This window comes from Gadus chalcogrammus, chromosome 5 (assembly GCF_026213295.1).
Source record: "Gadus chalcogrammus isolate NIFS_2021 chromosome 5, NIFS_Gcha_1.0, whole genome shotgun sequence".
Classification (NCBI taxonomy): domain Eukaryota; kingdom Metazoa; phylum Chordata; class Actinopteri; order Gadiformes; family Gadidae; genus Gadus; species Gadus chalcogrammus.
The window spans coordinates 21,643,636-21,671,318 of NC_079416.1; the positions used below are offsets into that span (position 1 = coordinate 21,643,636).

At 47.9% G+C, this 27,683-nt stretch overlaps 2 protein-coding genes across 8 annotated transcripts in view; one reads left to right on the forward strand and one right to left on the reverse strand.

Annotated features, from left to right (window-relative positions):
• Positions 1-6,832, forward strand: part of syne2b (spectrin repeat containing, nuclear envelope 2b) — a 126,571-nt gene extending 119,739 nt beyond the window's left edge. For 3 of the 6 annotated variants that reach the window (XM_056590199.1, XM_056590201.1, XM_056590203.1), the window contains 4 exons: positions 971-1,189; positions 1,741-1,815; positions 2,172-2,218; positions 4,405-6,809. In XM_056590199.1, the coding sequence (XP_056446174.1) occupies positions 971-1,189; positions 1,741-1,815; positions 2,172-2,218; positions 4,405-4,621 (558 nt within the window). In that variant the 3' untranslated portion in view covers positions 4,622-6,809. Of the gene's footprint in view, positions 1-970; positions 1,190-1,740; positions 1,816-2,171; positions 2,219-4,404 lie in introns of all 6 variants that reach the window. The other 3 variants (XM_056590200.1, XM_056590202.1, XM_056590204.1) reach the window with 2 other exon arrangements.
• LOC130382450 (estrogen receptor beta-like) overlaps positions 5,694-27,683 on the reverse strand; it is a 29,981-nt gene continuing 7,991 nt past the window's right edge. The window contains exons 1-10 of one of the 2 annotated variants that reach the window (XM_056590205.1): positions 23,758-24,074; positions 20,740-21,261; positions 20,111-20,289; positions 18,964-19,080; positions 17,883-18,278; positions 15,771-15,909; positions 10,902-11,035; positions 9,956-10,139; positions 8,757-9,101; positions 5,694-8,375 (exon numbers count right to left, since the gene is read on the reverse strand). In XM_056590205.1, coding sequence (XP_056446180.1) covers positions 8,279-8,375; positions 8,757-9,101; positions 9,956-10,139; positions 10,902-11,035; positions 15,771-15,909; positions 17,883-18,278; positions 18,964-19,080; positions 20,111-20,289; positions 20,740-21,167 — 2,019 coding nt within the window. In that variant the 5' untranslated portion in view covers positions 21,168-21,261; positions 23,758-24,074 and the 3' untranslated portion in view covers positions 5,694-8,278. Of the gene's footprint in view, positions 8,376-8,756; positions 9,102-9,955; positions 10,140-10,901; positions 11,036-15,770; positions 15,910-17,882; positions 18,279-18,963; positions 19,081-20,110; positions 20,290-20,739; positions 21,262-23,757; positions 24,075-27,683 lie in introns of those variants that run through there. The other variant, XM_056590206.1, reaches the window with a different exon arrangement.

Here is a 27,683-nt window from a genome sequence, read left to right on the forward strand (position 1 = left end):
GACCCTAGTTATGTTAGACCTCAGGGTAACCACCCTTTAACATCATAGAAAGGGACATTTGCTTCAGAAAAGTATTTTGTACCTGTAGATGTAGGTGTCGGCTATGTCGCCGTGTAGCCATGTATCTCTATGTACGTGTAGCTGTGTAGCTATGTCGCTGTGTAGCCATGTATCTCTATGTACGTGTAGCTGTGTAGCTATGTCGCTGTGTAGCCATGTATCTCTATGTACGTGTAGCTGTGTAGCTGTGTCGCTGTGTACTTGTAGCTGTGTAGCTATGTCGCAGTGTAGCCATGTATCTCTATGTACTTGTAGCTGTGTAGCTATGTCGCTGTGTAGCCATGTATCTCTATGTACTTGTAGCTGTGTAGCTATGTATCTCTGTGTAGCTATGTCGCCGTGTAGCCATGTCTCTATGTGTAAGTGTAGCTGTGTAGCTATGTCGCAGTGTACTTGTAGCTGTGTAGCTATGTCGCAGTGTAGCCATGTATCTCTATGTACGTGTAGCTGTGTAGCTATGTCGCTGTGTAGCCATGTATCTCTATGTACGTGTAGCTGTGTAGCTATGTCGCAGTGTAGCCATGTATCTCTATGTACTTGTAGCTGTGTAGCTATGTCGCAGTGTAGCCATGTCTCTCTATGTACTTGTAGCTGTGTAGCTATGTCGCTGTGTAGCCATGTATCTCTATGTACGTGTAGCTGTGTAGCTATTTCGCAGTGTAGCCATGTATCTCTATGTACTTGTAGCTGTGTAGCTATGTCGCAGTGTAGCCATGTCTCTCTATGTACTTGTAGCTGTGTAGCTATGTCGCAGTGTAGCCATGTATCTCTATGTGCGTGTAGCTGTGTAGCTATGTCGCTGTGTAGCCATGTCTCTCTATGTACTTGTAGCTGTGTAGCTATGTACCTTCACCAGCATAGCAGCCCTGACCGTGCCACTCAGCCCTCTGCTCTGCGTCGCCCCCTGCAGGTGGTGCAGGAGGAGCTGCGGGGCCAGCAGCAGCAGGTCTCCTCCCTCCAGGAGATCTCCTCCCAGCTGCTCCTGGAGGTGACGGAGGAGGACGGCCTGGAGGCCAAGGAGAAGGTCCACGTCATCGCCAACAAGCTCCGCCTCCTGCTGAGGAGGGTGGGCGGGGAGCTGGGCGCCCTGCGGGGGAGGCTGGTGGGTCACGTGATCACTGCCCGCCATGTAAGGTCATCAGGTCACATGATCACTTGGGTCACATGATCATTACCCGCCATGTTGGGTCATCAGGTCACATGATCACTTCCCTCCATGTTAGGTCATGAGGTCAAATGACAGTATTGTGTCCAAAACAGGAAGTGAGAACAGGAAACAACCAATTGTATTCATAAAGCCTACATTTCAGGTTTAAAAAATAGATCAAAACATGAAGTGGCATAAATGTATAAAGACAGCTCTATGTATTTGAATTGTAAATTTTCTATGTAAACAGCATCTTCTGATACTGACGTGACACATTTTGTCTGATATGCAATACACACACACACACACACACACACTAGTCAGAATGAACCATTTGACCCCGACTGAAACCGCAGTTGGATCGCATGCCTTGCTTCAGACAATCAGCCAGTCAGACAGACGGCCGTAAAATTGAAGGATGATTTATGGCGGGGTAGAGACTCAGAGATTCCTCCGCCCGGTTGGGTGGATGATGTCGACTGGCGGTCAGACAGACAGGATGTTGACCCGTCTCTCTCTCTCTCTCTCCGCAGGAAACCAGTCAAACCAGCTTAGAGACGGACGGCCCGGATCTTGGCCCACCAGCCCCACCTCCGGAGCTCCAACAGGTATACACACCCTCGCACGCACGCACGCGCGAGCGCATACACACACATACACACACATAAACGCAGACTATGTGCTTTGGGGACCTTCAAAGTGCAACATGAATGCAATAAATTGTTATACACTGACTTACATCAGTGATGCAGTTCTGTTGAACATCTGTTCAAGATTCATTCATCTTCCCGTCAGTGGTATCTCCAGACAGATGTGTTTGTAGCGTGATCATTTAACCCTCTTCCTGTCACTAGTATCTTCAGAACAGATGTTTGTAACGAAATCATGTTAGCGTTGGAGAGCTAAAATGGGCTCCTCAGGCCTGGCTTGAGTCACAGTGTAACCGGTGCGTCTCTCCCTTCAGGAGGACGTCGGCATGGCAACGGGAGCCCCCCCACCTGCCCCCGTAAGGTGAGCGACAACTAATCATCTTCTCACCTCCGTCTCCTGTTTGGAGAGTCTCACATCTCGCCCCGGAGCCTCTGGCATGTTTTAACATGTTTAACATGTTGCAACTATTACGTATTTCTTCAGGGAAAGTATTCGAATCCAAAGGAATAGCTTTAAAGAGACTTTATTTGTATAAAGTATTTTCGGTATGGTAAACTGATACTCTGAAGCAAAGAGAGGTTGAAGATGTATTCTAAGCACGTGCGAGAGTATTCTCCTAGCTGATCCTAGCCATCAACCCACGTATGTCTAATCGCTGCCTGGAGAGTTCTGGCTTGCTCTGGCTCCAATAGTCTGTTATGGTATGGATCCACAAGCCCGGAAGTAGTGGGAGGAGCCGGGGTGACTATTACCCTCGGCCTCCTTACCTGTCTGGGGCTGCCCTCTGTGGATGGAGCTGTTATTGCAGCCTTCAGTAAGGTCCCGTTTCCCTGTGGCTATGTATGGTATTTACGGCTAATATGTTTGGTCTTCATTGGGTCTATGTGTGGGTAGCTTAGATTCTTAAAATACGTAACACAACATACCCCTGCTCATGACTAGTCACGTTTCCATCTAAAAGGTGAAGAAAATCTTTAGAAAATTTGAAAAAAGATATTCGAATTAGGTGCGTTTCCATCAAGTGGTTGGAGCGAAAAACTACCCACATTCCAGGGCTTGTCGTATCCTTTTGATAACATCCTCTCTTAGGTCCTGATGTATAGTGGAATTGCGTTGTTTTCCATCTAAAACGGCTGTAATGTTTTTTTCTTCGATGAGAGCAAGGAAATGTTTTACCTCTTCAGCGGTCCACACGTATCTATTGTTCACATCGGCCATCTGCTCCATGGACGTATCTAAGGATACATTGTACATATTTATAATTCGAAATTCTTCACAGCCTTTATGCCACAGATACTCTAGGGACTATAGCATATAACCACGTTTTCTGGTTCCAGTTTAATGCATTTTCCACAATGTACCTGCTCTCGTTTTGAAGATTGAACAGACAATTTGACTGAAATTACTTAGAAGGTGTCCAAATATCAGGGATTATTGGTCACGGTATAATTAAAGGAAATGCAAATCATATATCGGATACATATATGATATAGGATGTCTATGTATACAAACGCGTAAAAATATATATATAATGATGCTACAAGTTGCGGTCGGCAGGGTTGCTATGGCCGGTCGTTATGCGGAAATCAGAAGGACGTGGTCAGTCCTGTGTGTTTAATGTACACATTTCCCATTTTGCGCGTTTACTCTCTTTCGCATTTCTCAAAAACCACCTCAAGCAAGCGGATACACTTTTTTGCGAATTAGAGGATTCTTATGCGATTTTTGGTGTTTCAATCACCGTTTACTGATTCGATACTTCTCAATTCTGATAAAGTCACGGGGATGGAAACGCAGCTACTGTTTATATGCTGAGGGGATTAAGAAAGGACACAGACATCATATCTCAAAGTGTGTTATTAACCACCCCTGTCAGGCCATGAATCACAAGGCGTTTGTTTTATGTTCCTTGATGTGCCAGGAGGGTGGGCCTCCTCTCTTAGGTACAATAAAACCATCACTACTTTTGCCAAGCTTGGAGAAATGATGTCATCGAAAAACGCCAAAACAACAGCAAATCACACGTCATTGTCAGAATATAAAATTGCCGTTATAATTCCAACCACCTGGCCAAACGGCTGCAACAAAACAAACGCTGCCATGAGTGTTTGTGTGTGTGCGTTTGTAACATGTTGTAATGTTAAAACATGCTTTAACATTTAGCAAAGCGACACAATGCTGTATACATGTTCTTGAATAACGTTTGACTTATGTCTGTTATTTTGATGATTATTGTTATTATTATTATTATTATTATTATTCAGTTAAAGTGATTGCCAGTCGATCCTGCTCACCATATGAAACTTGGTGGGGACATCACAGAGTACTTACTGCAACTAATCAGAAACCGCGACAACCTTCAACTTTTAATCCCTCCCGGCACAGAATGAACCACCTGAACGTTATCGGGAATCATTTAATTTTAAAGAGGATATGAATATTAAAAAGTCAGAAAAATAAATCCTTAAACAGGGTAAACGTTGAAGCTAGCTCAGTGTTGAGGTTCATAACGTGGAGTTGTGAACCGTTCCTCCCTCCCTCCACAGACCCCAGGCCGGGCGGCGAGACGCCTCCCCGCCGCGCTCCTTCTTCCATAGGGTTCTCCGGGCGGCCCTCCCCCTCCACCTCCTCCTCCTGCTGCTGATGGTGCTGGTGTGTCTGGTGCCCCTGGCCGAGGAGCCCTACAGCTGCACCCTGGCCAACAACTTCGCCCGCTCCTTCTACCCCATGCTGCGCTACACCAACGGACCCCCGCCCACGTGATCCTCCGCCCGCCAGGCCGCTTGGGACGTCAGGGGGTGGTGGAGGAGACCCCGACTTTGGGTGGAGGTTCCGGGTGGTGTTCCTGTTTGAAGCACCCGGTTCCCGTATGCTCAGATCATTTTAAATGGACTCCTTGGAGGGGGGTCCCGAGGTGAGTTGGACCAGGGTTGGGACCCCCCTCACCTTTAAGGACTTTGAGACAAGAGCCCGCTTGTGCATCTGCTCGACGTGTGTTTTTGCTTTCTTTCAATATGTATTTATTTAACGTTTCGCTCAGTGGAGCTTTTCTTTGGCCTAAATCGTGTGGTTTGGTTTTAAACGTAATCTTTGTGTCGACACCTCGGCCAGGTCCAAGACCTTCCCGTTCCCCCTCGCGCTTCCAGTGCCCAGAACATTGAAGAGCTTTATTTTCATGCCTATTTTCCTTGGGCTAGCCTCGTCTCCTTGTGTGGTTCGGACAGACGAAGCCCAGCTGGGAAGCCCAGGGCTGGGTTGCTACACGCCACACGGATCCCAATCACGGCCGCTGCCGTTCCGACGTATTGTAACATGTCAGGGTTTGGACCGAAGGCTAACTCAACGGATCAGCCAGTTCTTGTCAGCAGAACTGTTGTCATTCAGACAACACTTTCCTGACTCTTTACCCCTGCTCATCACTGTTTATATGTTGAGGGGATTAAGAAAGTACACAGATTAGTCATATCTCAAAGTTTGTTATTAACCACCCCTGTCAGGCCCTCAATACAAGCCGTGAATCACAAGGCGTTTGTTTTATGCTCCTTGATGCGCCAGGAGGGTGGGCCTCCTCTCTTAGGTACAGTAAAACCATCACTCCTTTTGCCAAGCTCGGGGAAATGACGTAATCGAAAAATGCCAAAATAACGCCAAATCATATGTCATTGTCAGAATACAAAATTGCCGTTAGAATTCCACCCACCTGGCACACCGGCTGTGTTAAAACAAACGCTGCCTTGAGTGTTTGTGTGTGTGTGTGTTGTTGCCAGTCAGCGTATGTATCGTGTGGAACTGAAATGCTGCCCCCAGTGTCGCTCCACTGCCGTGTGGTTCCCCCTCCGGATGTTTGGCTCCTATTCTACCAACACTTATCTGGTAGAACGTCCAGATGTTTGGCTCCTAGTATACCGACACTTATCTGGTAGAACGTCCAGATGTTTGGCTTCTAGACTAACCAACACTAATCTGGTAGAACGTCCAGATGTTCTGCTCCTCTAGAGGTAACCTGGGTTAGTCCGAGCTCCAGATGCAGAATGAATGTGATCCTTTCAGGGGTCTATGAAGGAGCAAGATGAGGAGCAGCAGATCCACATTAAGGCCTTTGGGATGAACTTCTCCTGCAGTACGGTGAGAGGAAGGGATCCGACTCCTTCACATAGAGCCGTTTGAATATTTTTGTAACACGACGATAAGTTCAACCAATCACTGCCTGAGGAACACAGACACGCACGGCAGAGACACAAGCACGGTGTACAGTTTATTATGGGATGTATTGATTGTCATTCTGAAAAAAGGCATTAAACATGCTTTGGTCATGGTGTGTTTCCAAACTGTGTGTGTAAGTGTGTGTGTTTGGTAAAAAAGGACTTTACACGTGTGTAGAGTGTGCATGTGGTCACATTTGAGAGAAACAAACATAACGAATACTTGGCGGGTCGGTGAAACACGAGTCTCCCGCTCTACATCATACAACATAAGACATGCATGTCATATATATGTTGCACAACAGGTACATTACATACATTGAACACATGGTATCCATAACATATATGACTTGGTGTATAACCACACACCTCTCCTTCATGTGGCATGGGTCTCTTTAATGACACGGACATCAGGGCGTTTCCAACTTCCCTGTAACTCAAACCTTTCAGTCGGTCGTTGTGGTTCATGCTGTCGGATGGCGGAGCCATAAGGTTCTTCATCCTTTTGAAAAGCTCAACATCTTTAGTCCACAGGCCCTGATTATTGGTTGACAAATTTGAACTCAAACTTCTTTGTATCAGAGGGTTTTAAAGGTGTACGTTTGCGTTTTCAAGATTCAAACATAATGTCCTTCACGTGCCACGCACGTGAGCACGCTGAACAGCGTCAGCATGGATTAGAGTTTCAAATGGCCAGGAGGGAGTCTCCGTTAACAGTCATAGCAAGGACACTTTACGTCTCACGTATCAGGCGTCCATAGAAAGGAGAGTAGAAAAACATCTGCAGCTGAGGGGACTCAGATTTGAGGAGCCTTAGAACTGAGGGGCTTCAGAGCTGAGGGGCTTCAGACCTGAGGAGCCTCAGAGCTGATCCTCAGACCTAAGGTGTCTCAGACTTGAGCGGCTCGGATCTGAGGATCAGACCTAGACTACAGCTGCTGAGAACAACAAAGAAGAGAAGCAGACCCGCCATGAAGCAGATCCAAAGTAGAGATACACACAGCACCAAGCCCCCCGAGGGGCAGCTTCACGAGGACGTACAGCGACAGACGGGCAGACGGACTACGCTTACAAATGACCCTCAGCTGAGGTCTCCACGACACATATGGCTCGTTGGTGGGGGGGGGGGGTCCGTACAGTGATGGGCAATACAAACACATTTCATCATCGTAAAATAGCACAGTTTGACACAGAGCCGAAGGACGGACCGGTCCATCATCGCTGCGTTCACATTCACAGGACCGAGAACAGACCACATATGGATCAAACCACACAAAAGCAACGGGGTTTCCCATAGAATACCCCATTCTGTTTGAACCCTTTTTGTCCGTTTTTAGGGATTGTATTTACCTCACCAATTACAATTAGGGAATTTAGCAGACGCTTTTCTCCAAAGCAACTTACATCGGTTAATACACACATTGACACACCGACGGCAGAGTCAACCATGCAAGGCGATAGCCAGCTCGTCAGGAGCAGTTAGGGTTAAGTGTCTTGCTCAGGGACACATCGACACTCAGCTAGGTGCAGCTGGGGATCGAATTAGCAACCTTTTGGTCACAAGTAGGGTTGCCGCGGTATACGGTATTACCGGTACACCGAGTTCTTTTTCTTTCTTTTTTTTCAGTAATAAAAAACAAATTCAGTAAAAATGAATAATATAATTATCATTAAGAACATTTAAATGTGTAGAATAGGCCACAGTTCTGCTCTGTGCGGGAGAATTGGCGCGCCGAGAATTGACGCGCTTCCTTACAAGACCGGTAACCATAGCAACGCCGGTAAACAAACCAATCCCTACGTGAGCTCCCCGCGCTACGGCCATCCGGAGGCGCACAGAGCTTTTGGCCGTGATATTATAATATATAAAATGATATTATACTATTATATATAGAACGTTATAAGACGCAGAAAATTGGCGCGCTGCCAGCCGCTGTCACCGAGTGTGAGACGAGAGTTGACGGATAAGATGGCGGTTGACCTATAGTTTCAAAGTTAATACCGTTTATACCGGTAATACCGGTGTTGACACGAGCGTATTACTCGGTGTGAAGATGTCCACACCGCGGCAACCCTAGTTACAAGACAACTGCTCCATCTCCTGAGCTAAGCCGACCCCACCAAGAGTTCCGCAATGGGTCAGTCCAAGTCTCTTCATTCCTAGCTTACGTCGGAGCCATTCTCCCCCTGGAACGGGTCTTGCCCCTGGACCCGTTCCTCAGATGGTCTCCATGGCCTGGGCCCCACCCAGACTGTAGTCAGGCTCCGCCCCCAGTGGAGGCTCCGCTCCCGGCCACTGCATCCCGTGGATGAACCTGGAACAACCACAGTCATGTGATCAGTCACTTGAATAACACTTCCTCAGTCGTTTAGCAGATGCCTTAACCCAAAACAGCTTACAGTAAATTCTGTTTTAAGATACATGTCATTAAGGAGCAGGTAGGGATTAGATAGTAAAACATCAATGAAGATTCACTTAGTACTTAGTCCCCATGCTAAGTGCTGAATCCCCATACTCTGTGCTAAGGGCTAGGACCCCATGCTAAGACCTTAGTCCCCATGCTAAATGCTAAATCCCGATGCTGAGTGCTAAGAGCTTATTCCCCATGCTAAGCGCTAAGGGCTAGGTTCTTAGTCCCAGTGCTAAGTGCCAATTCCCCATGCTAATTGCAGAGTCTGTTTCCCTGGGAACTCACCCGTCTCCCTCCATAGCGGGGCAGGCTCCCAGGGGCTCTGGTGGAGGAGGTCCCTGGGGGGGTTGGTCCAGGAGCTGGGACCCCAGGGACGGGGCCTGGTCCTGGGTGTGACTGAGGAGGGTGCTCTGCTCGGGGCTGGTGCTCATGGCGGACTCCCCCGAGCCCTGCTGGTCCAGCCCAGTGGGCTGGTGGGAGGAGGCGTCAGAGGTGGAGGACGGGGAGGTCATGGGATCGCCGCTGGAGGTGGAGGTGGAGGTGTTGGCGTCCAGCATCTCCAGGAGAAGGTCGTAGACGAACACCACGTTCTTCCTCTTCATGGTGGACAGGTGGTCCATGCCTTTGTTGCTACGGAGACACGAGACCACGGCCGACCGCTTGAGGTCAGAGCACAAGAAACTTCTCAAACTTCCTCAACCATTTCCTCCAGAAATCTTCTTCAAGCATCCATTTTCCAAATCTAACTTAACCTGTCATCTTACTTCACCTTTCATCTAACTTCACCTTTCATCTAACTTCACCTTTCATCTAACTTAACCTCTCATCTAACTTCACCTTTCATCTAACTTAAACCTTCATCTAACTTCAACTTTCATCTAACTTCACTTTTCTTCTGACTTAACCTTTCATCTAACTTTTCTTTAGAGAAGATAAATGAAAAAATATCGAAAGTCTTCTCCAAGCCCCTCTGGATGAAAGCTTTCCTCCTCACGACTCAACAGAACGGTTCAAGGACGTGACGTAGCGGATGGTGTACCTGACGTAGCGGATGGTGTACCTGACATAGCGATGAGTGTCCTAGCGGTTTGTCTACCTTCCTAGCGGTTGGTGTACCTGACGTAGCGATGAGTGTCCAAGCGGTTGGTCTACCTTCCTAGCGGTTGGTGTACCTGACGTAGCGATGAGTGTCCTAGCGGTTGGTCTACCTTCTTAGCGGTTGGTGTACCTGACGTAGCGGTTGTTTGTACCCGACGTAGCGATGAGTGTCCTAGCGGTTGGTCTACCTTCCTAGCGGTTGATGTACCCGACGTAGCGGTAGTTTGTACCTGACGTGGCGATGAGTGTACCTGACGTAACGATGAGTGTCCTAGCGGTTGGTGTACCTGACGTGGCGATGAGTGTACCTGACGTAGCGATGAGTGTCCTAGCGGTTGGTCTACCTCCCTAGCGGTTGGTGTACCCGACGTAGCGGTCGTTTGTACCTGACGTGGCGTATGTGAGAAAGCAGCATGGTGAGGTGTCCCAGACGCAGGGTCTGCTCCTGGGTGGAGAGGCCCAGCTTGGAGATGGCCCAGACCAGCGCGTCGATCACCAGGTCCAGCAGCCGTAGCAGCCGGCCGCGGCTCTCAACCTCCTCCACCGTCTCAGGGACGCTGGTGCACATGTCTGGAGGAGGCAGAGGGTCCACGCGTCCATTCAGAGGTCGGTTTCGGACAGGAGTACCACACTTCATTAAAGGGCACGCATTATACGACCTGGTGTAGCCTGATAAGCCATTACAAGCGGTAATGGCTTGATTAGCCGTTACAAGCCGTTTTGAAAATATCGGTCTCTTCTGACATCACAAGTGGGCGTGTCCACCTAGATGTGTACTGTCTTCCAGCCTACCCAGTGGACTGTGGCAAACGTTGCTCATCTATCCGTCACACATCCAGGTGGACACGCCCAATTGTGATGTCAGAAGAGGCAGATTTTCAAAACGGCTTGTGACGGCTAATCACCGAGTTAAACAGAGTTCGGTCACCAGGGGCCACGGGCAAATAAAGCTCTTAGCGACCCGTGTGTGATTTCCCCGTGCTACACCAAATTTGCATTTAGGGCATTGAGCAGACACTTTTATCCATAAGCGACTTACGGCTGTGAACGCCGTCGCTGTGTGAATGTGCGCATTAACCGTTGTCGGTTAATGCGCACATTCGCACACCGAGGGCGGAGCCGACCACGCAGGGCGACAGCTGGCTCGTCGGGAGCAGTCAGGGTGAGGGCGTCTTACTCAAGGACACCCCGACGCTCAGCAAGGAGGAGCCGGGGATCGAAATGAGCAACCTTCCGGTTACCAGCCAACCCGCCCGACCTCCTGAGCTAAGCCGACCCCCTACACTAGAGGGCGGTGTGGAGCGGGTCCCCCCCCCCCCCCCCCACACTCACTGGAGTTGAGGAGGATCATGGCCTTCAGACACACGTACTCCTCCCTCTGCAGATTGAGCTCCCTGAAGCGGGACGTGGCCGACAGCAGCATGTCAAAGATCTCCATGATGCCCTCCACGCAGCTCCCCTCCTCCCTGGGGGGGAGACGGAGAGAGAGGGGGGGGGGCAGAGAGAGGGGGGGAGACAGACAGACAGAGAGAGGGGGGAGAAAGAGAGAAAGGGGAGGAGACAGAGAGAGGGGGGGGGACAGAGCGAGTGAGGGACAGATATAGAGGGGGAGACAGAGAGAGAGTGGGGGAGAGAGAGAGAGAGAGAGAGAGAGAGGAGGAGACACAGAGAGAGAGAGGGGGGGAGACAGACAGAGAGAGGGGGGAGACAGAGAGGGGGGAGAAGGAGAGAGGGGCGGAGATAGAGAGAGAGGGACAGATATAGAGGGGGGAGGAGACAGAGAGAGAAAGGGGAGACAGACGGAGGGGGGGAGAGAGAGAGAGAGAGTGGGAGACAGAGAGAGGGGAGAAAGAGAGAGGGGAAGGGAGACAGACAAGGGGAGGGAAAGAGAGAGAGAGAGCGGGGGAGACAGTGAGAGCAGGAGAGACAGAGAGAGAGATATGGAGACATTAAGTTAAAGCGAAAACGTCACCTTCCTACCACAATACTGTAGATATGAGATGTCCGGGCGGGGCTACGAACAGATAAAGCCTCCGATCTGTGTGGACGGACCATCTGTACAGGGTTAGCGGTGTGTGCGATGTTGGTAGCAGGCACGTAGCCGCAGCGCAGTGACGCCACTGTTATGAAAACACAGCAAGGTTAAGCTAAGCGGCTAACCGCAGCTAAGCTACGCCGCCGGCGATGGTTAGCCATGGTGGTGGAACAACCTACCGCCCAGGAGCCCACTGCCGCTCGATCTCGTTCTGCCATTAACTCTCTCTCTCTCGTACTGCTGAATACTCTTTGTATATCCCACACACACACACATATAAACGCATACACACACACACACACACACACACACACACACACACACACACACACACACACACACACACACACACACACACACACACACACACACACACTCTTACAAGCACACACGCTCTTACAAACACACACACGCTCTTACACACACACACACGCTCTTACACACACACACACGCTCTTACACAGACACACACGCGTGCACAAACACACACACTCTTACACACACTCTTACAAACATACACACACACACACACACACACACACACACACACACACACACTCTTACAAACACACACACATACACACTCTTACAAACACACTCACACACACACGCACGCACACAGGCATGCGAGGACATTGCCATTTCCACCAAACGTACAAAACCTTTGCAGTGAGTGGGTTCACAGTGAGGTCCACCGGCTCTGACGGGGACAGTGGCGGGCTCCATCTGGCTCGCTGAGTGCTCTGCTGGGGCCCCAATTTCAGCAGAACACTGAACTCTGAGTGTACAACCCCGCTTCCTCCGTAATGCCCGTGGACTGAACAAAATGTGTTTGGTTCATCCCATGACATGCATAGCGGTTCACATTTGTCATCGGATTTGTTCGTCGGAGATTGTGGGCACAAATGGTTTCTTTATGCCGATGACCCGTCAGGGGAGACATGGAAAACGTGTCGGCTTCTCAACGCGACCGATAGATGTAATGCCCATACATTCTGATTGTATGATAAGTTGTTTTCGGACAACGGTAAGCAAAGCTAGAGTCTCTTGAGTTTTCATACCAAGGTAAGCAAAGCCAGAAATTTGCCCAACCAGGCTCATTCAATCTGGCCCCCTAATCATCCCCCTGTATAATTTGCTGATTCATTAATTCCCTCACTCTCCCCCTCTCAAGCTGGTGTGTGGTGAGCGTTCTGGCGCCGATTGGCTGCCATGCATCAATCAAGTGGGTGCTACACATTGGTAGTGGTTGGTGAGCTCCCCCCCCCTTCACTGTAAACCATCTTTGAGTGTCTAGAAAAGCACTAAATAAATTCTTTCAATCAATTCTTTTCAGTCCAAGTTAGGCAAAGCCTCAATTCCAAAAAGACATCAACAGATTTTTATCCACTAACTTCCTCTAGTTATTAAGTCTCTAAAGTACAGACATTGTTTGCTATCTTTTAATCTCCGGCTGGCATGTCTCTCTCTCTCTCGCTCTCTAAAGGATTAACATTAAGTCTCTTTGCCTGTCTGCAGAAGGCCTTGATTTAGAAGAGGTAGAGGAACGAGGAGGCAGTGAGATTCACAGCTTCTCACCGGCTGGCACCAGTCGTGTATCGAGTCTTTTTATTGGTATTCTACGTTAAATCGTTCATTTTTGTATGGTTTTCTGCGTTGTACTTGTTAGTCAGACAGGTCTGTCCAGCATCCTGAACATCAGGATGCTGGACAGACCCCCCCACCACCACCAACACCACACGCGATCAGCAGGTAACAGAAACACTAATTAACAATTAAAAGATTCCCTACTCTCACCCAACTGGCGACCACAACACTCTTGGGTAAACACATCTAGTTATCTTGATTCTGTTCCATCTAGAGCTGTCCCTCGCGTTACGTTGCCTTTCAAGTTGCGCATGCGTTGGATTTTCCTACTTGTGCGTTGGAAACTCATTGTTGTTATCCTAGATCGTCGGCAGTCGTTTCAGTCCAACTGTTACTTTGACGGGTAAGAACGTCAGAAACTGCCAAGCAGGAAGTGCCGTGAACATGAAGTGCTATCAACAGCAAATCCTATGAACAGGAAGTGCTTTGGAAGAACTGAAAAAATGCGACATGAACCATGACGAACCGTAAAAGAAGGTAGGTTGGCGTTGGCACGGGATCGAAGGTCATGTTGGGACACATGAGCGATAAGGAAATCACCAAAACTCTGGCTGATCACCAGGGGTCTTAGGGCAAAACATCCCGGTAACAAACAGAGTAGCTTCAACAGCCCAGTAGCTTACAATAGAGTGCCTTTAACATCCCAGTAGCCTAAAGTAGAGTAGGTTTAATATCCCAGTAACTTACAGTAGCGTAGGTTTAATATCCCAGTAGCCTAAAGTAGAGAAGGTTTAATATCCCAGTAACTTACAGTAGAGTAGGTTTAATATCCCAGTAACTGACAGTAGCGTAGGTTTAATATCCCAGTAGCCTAAAGTAGAGAAGGTTTAATATCCCAGTAACTTACAGTAGAGTAGGTTTAATATCCCAGTAACTTACAGTAGCGTAGGTTTAATATCCCAGTAACTTACAGTAGAGTAGGTTTAATATCCCAGTAACTTACAGTAGCGTCGGTTTAATATCCCAGTAACTTACAGTAGAGTAGGTTTAATATCCCAGTAACTTACAGTAGAGGAGGTTTAATATCCCAGTAACTTACAGTAGCGTAGGTTTAATATCCCAGTAACTTACAGTAGCGTAGGTTTAATATCCCAGTAACTTACAGTAGAGTAGGTCTAATATCCCAGTAACTTACAGTAGCGTAGGTTTAATATCCCAGTAACTTACAGTAGAGTAGGTTTAATATCCCAGTAACTTACAGTAGAGTAGGTTTAATATCCCAGTAACTTACAGTAGAGTAGGTTTAATATCCCAGTAACTTACAGTAGCGTAGGTTTAATATCCCAGTAACTTACAGTAGCGTAGGTTTAATATCCCAGTAACTTACAGTAGCGTAGGTTTAATATCCCAGTAACTTACAGTAGCGTAGGTTTAATATCCCAGTAACTTACAGTAGAGTGGGTTTAATATCCCAGTAACTTACAGTAGAGTAGGTTTAATATCCCAGTAACTTACAGTAGCGTAGGTTTAATATCCCAGTAACTTACAGTAGCGTAGGTTTAATATCCCCGTAACTTACAGTAGAGTGGGTTTAATATCCCAGTAACTTACAGTAGAGTAGGTTTAATATCCCAGTAACTTACAGTAGAGTAGGTCTAATATCCCAGTAACTTACAGTAGCGTAGGTTTAATATCCCAGTAACTTACAGTAGAGTAGGTTTAATATCCCAGTAACTTACAGTAGAGTAGGTTTAATATCCCAGTAACTTACAGTAGCGTAGGTTTAATATCCCAGTAACTTACAGTAGAGTAGGTTTAATATCCCAGTAACTTACAGTAGCGTAGGTTTAATATCCCAGTAACTTACAGTAGAGTGGGTTTAATATCCCAGTAACTTACAGTAGAGTAGTTAATATCCCAGTAACTTACAGTAGAGTAGGTTTAATATCCCAGTAACTTACAGTAGCATCGGTTTAATATCCCAGTAACTTACAGTAGAGTAGGTCTAATATCCCAGTAACTTACAGTAGCGTAGGTTTAATATCCCAGTAACTTACAGTAGCGTAGGTTTAATATCCCAGTAACTTACAGTAGCGTAGGTTTAATATCCCAGTAACTTACAGTAGAGTGGGTTTAATATCCCAGTAACTTACAGTAGAGTAGTTAATATCCCAGTAACTTACAGTAGAGTAGGTTTAATATCCCAGTAACTTACAGTAGCATCGGTTTAATATCCCAGTAACTTACAGTAGAGTAGGTCTAATATCCCAGTAACTTACAGTAGCGTAGGTTTAATATCCCAGTAACTTACAGTAGCGTAGGTTTAATATCCCAGTGACTTACAGTAGCGTAGGTTTAATATCCCAGTAACTTACAGTAGCGTAGGTTTAATATCCCCGTAGCCTAGAGTACAGTTCATTGATTCCCAAACAGACGAGACTAATCAAACAAAGACCCCTGATCAAAATGGCCGAGAGGTTCGAGCTCAGAGTCAGATCCTCAGGCACCACCCTGGAGGGGCGGGACTCCAACCGGAGACCTGTCACTCACCGAGCGGCGAGGCGGCGGCGGGGGCTGACCTGTTGAGCTTGAGGTCTGGCGAGAAGATGAGCTTCCCGGGGTGGTCCACGGACCTCCACATCAGGCCCAGCATCAGGACCTCCAGCCAGCAGCACTTCAGCAGCTGGATCTGATTGGCTAGACTCAGCTCCACAAAGCCTGGACGCACACAGTTAACACACAACACACAGTTAACACACAACACACAGTTAACACACAACACACAGTTAAAACACAACACACAGTTAACACACAACACACAGTTAACATACAACACACAGTTAACACACAACACACAGTTAAAACACAACACACAGTTAAAACACAACACACAGTTAACACACAACATACAGTTAATACACAACAAACGGTGAACACACAACGCACACAGTTAAAGCACAACACACAGTTAACACACAACATGGTTAATACACAACACAAAGTTGATACACAACACACGGTTAACACACAACACACACAGTTAACACACAACACACACGGTTAATACACATCACACACGGTTAATACACAACACACACAGTTAATGCACAATACACAGTTAATACCCAACAAAGTTAATACACAACACACGGTTAACAAACGTCACACAGTAAATACACAACACACGGTTAATACACAATACAAAGTTAATACAAAACACACGGTTAATACAAAAGACACACGGTTAATACACAACACAGTTATTACACAACACACAGTTAATAGACAACAAACGGTTAACACACAACACATTGTAAATACACAACACACGGTTAACACACAACACACGGTTAATACACAACACACACGGTTAATACACAACACACACAGTGAGGTAGATAGACAACACAGTTAATATACAACACACAGTTAATACACAACACACAGGGTTAATACACAAGACACACTTAATACACAACACACAGTTAATACACAACACACAGGGTTAATACACAAGACACACTTAATACACAACACATGGTTAATACACAACATACGGTGAGGTAGATCACAACCCAGTTAATATACAACGTGGCAGAAATACACAACTTACTAGTTTACTTCTTAGCTCTACTACTGTAGACTTTAGGCTTCAAAGTTAAAACAGACGATGAAATCGCCCCACTGTAACTTGTCAGCTCGCTCTCTCTCTCTCTCTCTCTCTCTCTCTCTCTCTCTCTCTCTCTCTCTCTCTCTCTCTCTCTCTCATTTCCACCTCCACCTGTCTAGTGGAACACCAGGAGACTTTGTTCCCTAAACAGTTGGTCCCTTTATGGACTGCTCAAGCTAACAGCCCCATGCTGGGGCTTCACATTGGAGGAGGAGGAGGAGGAGAGGAGAGGAGAGGAGAAGGGAGGGAGGAGAGGTGATAGGAGAGAGGATAGGAGATGTGAGAGGAGAGGAGATGGGAGGGGGGGAGGGAAGGAGAGGGGAGGAGATAGGAGAGAGGAGAGGAGATGACAGGGGAGGAGAGGAGATGGGAGGGAGGGGAGGAGACAGGAGAGAGGAGAGAGCGAACAAGGCACACTTGGCAGACAAAAGGACAAAATAAAGATTAGTTGAATAAAGGACTAAAGCAGAGGGAGGAAGTGACATCAGGTATAAAAACACACTTTTATACTTCAACCTTCTTTGCTGCCGATTCAGACAGGTCCCGATTATTTTTAGAGACTTTATCACAATATGTCTCAGACGCTCCAGGGCCATCAGATCCCTCTTTGTACTAAAGGCCCGGAAAGAAACCTCCTTCAAAAGAGGGAGCTTTTATTTTGTCTGCTTTAGCGGTTTTATACTCTTATATTTCTATACACTGTTTCGGTTCGGTCTCTGAGTGTTCCTAGTTCAGAACTAGTGGGTCTCCCTGGAGACGGGAAGTCATGCAAACACAACACCTGCCTTGCTCACACACACAATGTGTGTTAAGCCCCCATCTGCAGAGATTTCGGTAAGTGGCAGGAAGTACAGAAAAACAAGTTGGGTGAGGTCTGTGTTTCGAAGGTTTTCTCCGAAACCATCTTGTTGTTAGGCCACACACGCAACCTCCCAAACACACACAAACAACCTCCCACAAACACACGCCCACACACACAACCTCTAACACCCGCACACACACACACGCACACACCTCTCACCAGGTATCTTCTTGGCCCAGCTGATCATGAGCACCAGCTCCTTGTCGGCCAGGTGTGTGAGTGACGTCATCATGCTGCTCTGGTTGAAGGGCTTCTTCAGGTCCTCCCTCAGGTAGATGTCCGGAGGCTCCGCCTCCATGATGCAGCTGATGAACTGCTCCGGGCTCATCGCGGGGGGGTCGCGGTGCTCCGCCTGGCCCAGGGGGGGCAGGAAGGACAGCAGGGGGCCCGTCAGGTGGAGCCCCCCCTGCTGGGCCCCCAGCCCCACCAGGGCCTCGCCCCGGCCGCCCCCCCCTCCCGCTCCCTCTGCTGCCGCCGCCGCCGCCGCCGCCGGGTCCACGCCCGCGGCGCGGCGCTGGCGTGCGCCGCGGTAGCTGCAGCGCTCGCGCCTCACCCCTGGGGGAGACACAGGGAGACAGGGGGGAGGTGCTGAGGGACGGCTCTGGTTCATGGGAGAGGGGGGAGGGGGGAGGGGGGGGGGAGGGCATCGGGGTTTGAACCCGGGACAAACACTTAGTTCAGTGACTAGCACGCTGTTTGAAACGTGTGTGTGTGTGTGTGTGTGTGTGTGTGTGTGTGTGTGTGTGTGTGTGTGTGTGTGTGTGTGTGTGTGTGTGTGTGTGTGTGTGTGTGTGTGTGTGTGTGTGTGTGTGTGTGTGTGTGTGTGTGTGTGTGTGTGTGTGTGTGTGTCAGATGCAAGTTAAGGGCCCAGGCTAGGATTAGGAAAAAAGGTAGAGGAGGAGAGAGGAGAGAGGAGAAAAGGAAACGATAGGAGAGAAGGAGAGGAGCAGGAGAGGAGGTGAGAGGAGAGAGGAGAGAGGAGAGGAGGGAGGAGAAAAGGAAACGACAGGAGAGAAGGAGAGGAGCAGAGCAGAAGAAGAGAGGAGGGGAGAGGAGGAGAGGAGAGGGGGAGAGAGAGGAGAGGAGAAAAGGAAACGAACCGAGAGAAGGAGAGGAGCAGAGCAGAGGAGAGAGGATTGGAGAGGAGAAAAGGAAACGAGATGAGATCATAGGAGGTAGGAGTGGATCCGGACAGAGGGAACTTCTAGGACCAGAGGAAGGGAACCAGGAGGCATCCTACCACACTTCATCATGCCCACTTCGTAGCACTTCCGGAGGCGACAGGCCTGGCAGCTCTTCCGGCGGTTCTTGTCGATGGTGCACTGGTTGGTGGCCGGGCAGATGTAGTCGTTATGTCCTTGAGGAACCACACACCACCACCACCACCGTTAGACAGACACACACACACACACACACACCAACACCGTTAGACAGACCGACACACACACACACACACACACCAACACCGTTAGACAGACCGACACACACACACACACACCAACACCGTTAGACAGACCGACACACAGACATTAGACAGACACACACACACACACACACCAACACCGTTAGACAGACAGACACACACACACACACACCAACACCGTTAGACAGACACACACACACACACACACCAACACCGTTAGACAGACAGACACACACACACACACCACCACCACCACCGTTAGACAGACAGACACACACACACACACACCACCACCGTTAGACAGACAGACACACACACACACACACACACACCAACACCGTTAGACGGACCGACACACAGACATTAGACAGACAGACACACACACACACACCACCAACACCGTTAGACAGACCGACACACAGACATCAGACAGACAGACACACACACACACACCACCACCGTTAGACAGACAGACAAACAGACATCAGACAGACAGACACACACACTATTCCCCGTTAGACAAGCACACACACATACACTCTCAATCTGTCCGTTAGACAGACAGACACACACACTCTGACTCATTAGACAGACACACACTCTTAATCTGACCGTTAGACAGACAGACAGACACACTCATAATCTGACCGTTAGACAGATAGATGGACAAACTCTTAATATGCCCCATGAATCAGACGGACAGACAGTGATTGCACGAATGAATGACTGAATGCCCAGACACACACAAGACCTCCAGAAGTTTTAAGACCTCCAGAAGTCTTGAGGACCTCCAGAAGTCTTGAGGACCTCCAGAAGTCTTGAGGACCTCCAGAAGTCTTGAGGACCTCCAGAAGTCTTGAGGACCTCCAGAAGTCTCGAGGACCTCCAGAAGTCTCGAGGACCTCCAGAAGTCTTGAGGACCTCCAGGGTTCTTCCAGGCCAGGGTGGGTGGCCGAGGCGGTACCTTGGATGCTCCGCTTGAAGAAGGCCTTGCAGCCCTCGCAGCTCCACACCCCGTAGTGGTACCCGGACGCGTAGTCCTGGCACACGGCGCAGAAGTGCATGTCAGCGCGCCCCCCGGACCCGCCCAGCGGCCTCTCCTCCTGCCGCTTCCCCGCCATCTTATTGGACGACAGCAGCGATCTGAGAGGATGGAGATAGAGGTAGGAAAAAAATCATAATCCCGATTATTTTTTTGTCAATGTTGAAATCTCGATTACCGGTAGTTCAACAATTATTTTTTGAGTTTGAAAACATGATGCGATACTCTGCATTTGTCTCCAAAAAACACATTGTAACTGAGAACTTAAACTTAAAAAATACACAAAATGGTCCAATAGAAAACGTTCAAACCTAAAGCAATGTCCCGATATGTATCCAGCTGTTCTAACCCTATAAAATAAATATACTTAAAAAAAATTAAAGTAAAAAAAAACCATTTCAACTCGATTATATTAGTTTGGTGATCGTTAGACGCCACATAAAAACAAAATGGCGGTCAAAATTTGATTATTCGCCCAGCCCTATATACAGACGCCAACACCTCCGCCCATTAGGGTGGTCCGCAGCAGGGGGGGGGGGGGGGGGGTCTACCTGTTGGAGCCCAGCCCCAGGAGCTTGGCCTCCACCCAGGGCCCCCCAAGCTGGCCCTCGGCGGGGGGCTCCCCGTACATCGGCGGGGGGTGGGGCGCGCCGTGCAGCGCCAGCGACGTCATCTCCTGGTGGGGGGTCTGCGTCGGCCAGAAGAGGGAGGGGCTGAGGGGCGGTGCGGAGCCGGAGCCCGGCTCTCCCATTGGCTGCCGCTCGTAGGCCATGAGGGAGGAGCCGTAGAAGGTGAGGGCTCCGTGGGGGGGCGGGGCGTAGTCCTGGCTGCAGTCCGCGTACGGCGAGGGGATGCAGACGGTGTGAGGGCCCAGGCCCCCCGGGGGCCCGTAGAGGGGGGCCCCGACGCACTCCGAGGTCCTGGGGGAGCCCACCTCCTGGAGGTGGAGCAGGGCGGGGGGGCCGCATGAGGAGGACATCTTGGTAGGTGGGGGGTGGGGGGGGGGGGGGCGAAGAGGACGATGGTGGCAGTTAGGACCAGGGCTCTACCACATTACTGACAGGGGGCATGTCCTGTGGAGGGGAAAGAGGGCTTTTTTTTTAAAGGTTTAAACATTTTTAAAAGATTAAAATAATTTAGTAAACGAAAAACATCAAACTCAAAAAAATTTGCATTGACATACTTTTGGCGACCGATTTGGATTTGAGACCTCCAGTGACTTAGACACATGCCGACAAAATTGAACAAACGTGAGGAATCGAATGAACGCTTTTTTCTGTTCCTTCCTCCCTCCCTCAATCGATAAAAAAAATGTAGCAGGACCAGGAGGGCAAGCTGTCACGCAGGTATTCCCAGCCCACACACGGCACCTTATACCAGCGGCTTCCCTCTTCCCGCGGTTCCCGTCGGAACGTCCGTCAGGGCGATGAGATTGACGTTTCCATTTCGGACATTCAGCGGATGCTTCCGCTTATCTTTACCAATCGGTGTGTACTCCCTTCGCCCTGAAACATTTCAAGCTGGTATCAAACACGATGAAAAAGAAATGGAATCTACAGCCAACGCATCGCTGGTGTATCCGACTGCTGCTTGCGGTAGATAATCAGCAGACGCAACAAGCCGCGAAGGTCCTTAGATCCGCCCCCCCCCCGTCTCTAGGGTCCGGCCGTGCCCCGGGTTGAGAGTCCCGGAGGCGAGGAGGGGGGGGGAGAGGGGGGCGGTTCTGTTGTGGTTTCCTCAAGGCCTTTCGGCGCGGCAGCAACAAGGCAGATAGCGCTGCGATGCTTGAGGCCTGGAGTAGCGTCGAATGGGCGGCGGCGGCGGCGGCGCGCGCGTGGTCTGTCTGCCAGCGTGGATCCAGGTCACCCTAACCTCAACAATCACCCTCCATTTGAGTCTCAAACTCTGGAAGGAAGCGTGGTGCCGTTTCCCGCCTGTCAGAGTCTCCTCGGGAGGAAGCGACAGCTCCACAAACGTCCACCGCTTCCTCCACAGAGTCCTGATGTTATTATATGCAGGTGATATGTGTGTATTCAACGAGGCATCTGGTGGTCTTTACACTTTGTTTGTGAGTTTGTGTTTTACCAAGCGAGAGACCCCCCCAGAGCCTTCATGACGAACCCTTCCTTAACATCTTACGACCGCAAGGACTTGTTGTAGCGTACATCAATAACCAATTAATCAATCAGTATAAACCATGTTGGTAGGAATATTTTATTAATATATATTACATTAATTAATGAGTATATTCTTTGGTGTTTATCATTTCTCTGATATATTGCAATACTCGCTCATAGGATAAGCACACTGGACTCTGATAAATCTCCCCCTCCCCCCCTCTCTCTCTCGCTCCCTCCCTCCCTCCCGCATTCCCCCCCCTCCCTCATTCCCCCCCTTCCTCCCTCATTCTCTCCCCCGCCCTCCCTCATTCTCTCCCCCGCCCTCCCTCATTCTCTCCCCCTCTCCCTCCCTCCAACCCTCTCCCTCTCTCTCTCCCCTCGTCTCTCCCACATTTGCCCCCCTCCCTCCCTCATTCTACTTCCCTCCCTCCCTCCCTGACACACTAGGTCCAAAGATACAACACTCAATCTGTGTAAAGGGCGAACTAAATCAAACAAACTACTCTGCCTGTCCCAAAGTGCCGGCCAACAGGAATGTCCCAGTGCACACAACAAATCGGCGGACGTCTTCCGAGCGCACAAAGAGATAATAAATTAAAGGAATTTGTTGTGTGTTTTAGAGAGAGAGCAGGAGAGAGAGAGAGCAGACGAAGAGAAGGAGTAGGAGTAGGGAGAACGAAAGAAAGGGAGGTAATGGAAGGAGAGGGAGAGAGATTGCATAACCCTCTTTTTCTCCGGCTAATTAATCATCATCAGAAACAACAAAAAGACAGCCTCTCTGGTCCGTACCCCCCCCCCCCCCCCCTCCAGAAACCACGCCCCCAAAACAGGCTGCAAAGGGACCCACTTGAAGTCGCTGTGTAACCCACTATGCAGCGACTTCAACCTCTCCACAGGCTCCAAGAGATTTAAGATGAGCTGTCCAGTTCTGAGCGATCCAAACACATTGATGTGCACATGTGTACACTGTGTACATCAACGCTACTTCTTCTTTAAAGGGGAATGGAACCGACAACCTCTGAGGGGTAGTTGAGCCCTTTTGAATGGTTGTAAAGCTTCTGTGTCGACCAAAGTACATTGTTGGAAACAGGAAGCAATCCAGGCTAAACCAAAACAACCCCAACCCGAACCAGGTCCAGCCAAACCAGGCTTAACCAAACCAGGCCAGGCCAAGCCAAACCAGGCCAAGCCAAACCGGGGTTAACCAAACCAGGCCAAGCCTAGCCCGGCTTAACCCAAGCAGGCTAAGCAACAAGCCGTTAGGGGACAAATCAAGCCTACCCAAGCCTTCATAAAACGATGTCCCAAAACCAAGCCAGCTATGAGCACTTACAGCCAGCCAGCCTGAATACGCACCAGTTATTAAAATGACCAAACGATAAAATCCACCCGTGATAACGTAGCTCTGTAAACACATGAGCCGAACCAGAAGTGAGGCGGAACACTTACAGTCAGAAGTGGCCATCTGGAACAGAGAGGGAGACAGATCCTAGCAAGAGACAGTTCCGACAGAGAGACAGATCCCAGCCTACTGCAGCGGGCGGCTTTGCTGTGGGGAGATGGGCCGCGCCACAGGTTGAGCTTTGGACGAGCTGCGTGGTGGTCAGAGGAGGTCTGGCGTCTCGCCACAACACACCAAACAGCAGGTCAGAGGTCGCTGTCTCACCAAACTTCTATCGCTATTATTCCAATATATGACTTCATCGTTCTCGTGTAATCATTACAAGATATTAACTATTGTTGTCGCAGTGAAATATAAATAAATATATATATACATACACACAAATGTATGTTTGTGTGTTTTTACATACAGTATATGTATACACACATATATATATATAACCGGAGTTAACCCCAGTAGAATAAGGGGTCATGGGTCGCGGGCAGAGTTCCAGAGGCAGCAGGCAGAGCATGTGGGCGACCAGTGACTGAGTCGTTGGATAAAACATCTTCAGCCAAAGATGAAGTTGATGTGTGATCCATTGACACACAGATAACACTGTTGATGTACTCAAAGAGAGAAATTCTAGAACCCTGATACTAGATCCCAGAGAACTAGAATACAAACAACTAGAACACAGAGAAACTAGAATACAAAGATCTAGAACACAGAGAACCAGAACACAGAGATCGAGTACACGGAGAACTAGAACACATACATAATACAACACATAACTAGAAAACAGAGATTCTAGAACTTTCTAGAACTAGAGATCACCAAGAACACAGATTCTAGAACACGGGTGGAGGGGGTGGCGGTGTTGTAGGAGGAGGTGGTGGTGGTAGTGGTGGAGGAGGTGGAGGTGGCAGTGGTGTTGGAGGGTGGTAATGGTTAGGGCTGGGAATCGATCCGAATTTCCTGGATCGATCCGATTCCGATTCATAAGGTCACGATCCGATTCGATCCACGATTCGATCCGATTTGATTCGATATCGATCTATTTACAGACATAATGCAAATAAATACTGTCCCATAGACAAAACAGCTCCATGTGTTTGTGATTGTATCTGTGTACGTGTAAGAGGGACACAGAGAGAGAAGAGTCAAAAATCCAAGTATTATTATTATTATTATTTTTTTTTTTTTATTAATTAAAGATCGATCCAGACATTTTTGGATCGATATCGTGCTTTTTGAGCATGAATCGATATCGGATCGCAGATCGATTTTTTGAACACAGCCCTAGTAATGGTGTATGATGGGGGTAGTTGTTGGAGGAGTTGTTGGCGGAGGGTATTGCTGAGGAGGTGATGGTGTTGGAGGAGGAGGTACTGGGCTGTATGCTGTCAGACGCAGACGTGTGGCCGCATATCCCCCGTCCCACTGAAGTTAAACTTTATGTTTAATGTTGTCTAAATGGATCGTATTCGAAAGGAGGTTTGATTTTTGGTCTTGAACGTAACTTATTTCCCTGGAGAAGACGCTACCTGATTGACTGCAGCCGGCAAACAGCGGAGCGTGCCGCAAACAAACAATTGTGGAGAATGCCGAAACCGATGACGAGGGACAAAGCGGATGAAGCTGTTTTCACAGAAGACATGGCCTCTACAATGAGAGACATTATTCGTGAAGAGCTGACGGCAGCCTTGGCCAAAAGTTTACTGCCAGTGAACAAATGTTTGGAGGAGCTGAAAAGTCAACTGACCACATGCACTGGTAAAGTCACCGAGCTGGAGAGTGCTGCGGTGGGAACTGATGTCAGACTGTCTGAACTTGAACGTGAACAACCGAAGACTGCGAAGGAGAATGATTATCTGAGGATGAAGGTTGAGCAGCTTGAAAGTCAAGGCAGAAAATTCAACGTACGAATTCTTGACCTGCCGAATGGAGTGGAAGCTGGAAACCCTACAGCCTCCACAACAAAGCTTTTTTGTTTGGAGAGGAGATTGTTGGAACCGGCCCGCTGATCAGCGTTGCTCATCGCACTGGCCCCACAAGGAATGATTCGAGGTGCATGATCGCAAGGCTGTACAGTCTTGAAGATAACGAAGAAGGCAGCTGAGTGTCGTTCCTTCACCTACAATGGGAATAAAATCTGCATCCACTCTGATGTCAGCGCTGAGACCCTGAAACTCAGAGCGACTTTCAAAGAAGTGAGATCAGAGCTTTTCAAACGCAAAATAAGATGCGGTTTCATTCAGCCTACGGCAATATTGATTCTGACCTACAGAGAGGAAACACACATACTGCTAAGGATGCGCAGGTCTTTTTCGATAACTACATTGCCGAGGATGAGGATGAGAACGGAGAAGAGTAGGAAGAGGAGGAAGGTGAAACTGGGTCGGATTGAGCTAGGATGCGTCTAAATCAGGTACTGTTCAAATCAAACTGCTACAGAATTCGGACAACTCAATATGCCTAATGAAAAATGATATGGAGCATAATCGTTTAACATTGGACTAAGAAGTTGGAGATGCTGCTTTTTTTTGTTTTGCTTTTGTATTATTTCTTATTTTTATTTTTATTATATTCTTTCTACTATTTTTGAATAGGCTAACAGTTTCGTTCTATACACAATGTAGTGCCTATAAATGCCTCACAAGATAAGTAGTGCCTATAAATGCAGCCCACAATATGAGCTAATAAATATTTATTTTATTTACTTAACTTCGCTGACAGGAAAGTCTAAACCATTAAATTATCTTTGTATAGCCTATAATAGCCTAGTACATATTTTTTATTTTGTTTTTTTATACTTCGGCCTTAGGCTATTATTGGCTCTATTAGATTTTGAAGACAACTCAAGGAGCCTAAACAGTCTCTAGTGTCTGCTAATATTAAGTGGGTTTGGGGGGATGGGGATATTGAGTTACAGCATGTATGACATTTTATTTGTATGTGTATGGTTGTATGTGAGTCGATGTGAATGTGTGTGTTATGTGTTTATATGTTATGTGTTTAATGGTTCACAAACTAAAGGGAAGAAGTTGAATGCTATAAACAAAGATTATTACGATTGCAATTAATCTACCAAGTAAAGGGTTTAAATTGGCTCACATTAATATCTGCAGCCTGAGGAATAAAATAATAGAAGTTGCTGAATTATTATCTCCAGGTATTCATCTATTGGCAGTATCAGAAACCCACCTGGATGAAACATTTAATGATGAGGTACTGGGTATTCAGGGTTACAACATTTTTAGGAGGGACAGAAATGTAAATGGAGGGGGGTAGCAGTTTATGTACAGAATCATATTCCAGTGAAAATGTGACCTGATCTAAAGGCTGCAGATATTGAAGTGATTTGGTTGCAAATTAATTTACCTCATATAAAACCTCTGCTTATAGGATGTGTATATAGACCGCCAAGTGCAAATGTGGATTATCTGAATCAAATGTGTTTAATGTTAGATCAAGCATGTGATCTGGGTCATGAAACTTACTTATTAGGAGATATCAATATTGACTGGAACTCGTCCAACTGTCTACTTAAGGAGAAGTTACAATCAAGTGCGAGAACATGCGATTTGATTCAGATGGTTGATAGACCAACGAGAGTTTGTAAGAGATGGTAGTAAAGGTGAAACATGCATTGATCATATTTTTACAAACTGTAGTTATTTATTTTCTAAAACATTATCCGTACCAGTGGGGTGTACTGATCATAACTTAGTAGTGACTGTAAGAAAAGCAAAGGTTACAAAATCAGGACCAGAAAAAGTCTACAGTAGATTAATGAAAACATTTAATGAAGAAACATTTATAGAGGATGTTAAAAATATATGCTGGAACACTGAATAAGGACAATCCAGATGATGCACTTGAAGTCATTGATACACTATTTTTAAGAGTTAATTTACAAACATGCCCCAATAAGGAAGCGCCCCTGGTTGGACACTGAATTGAGAGATTTGATGAGATTAAGAGATGAAGC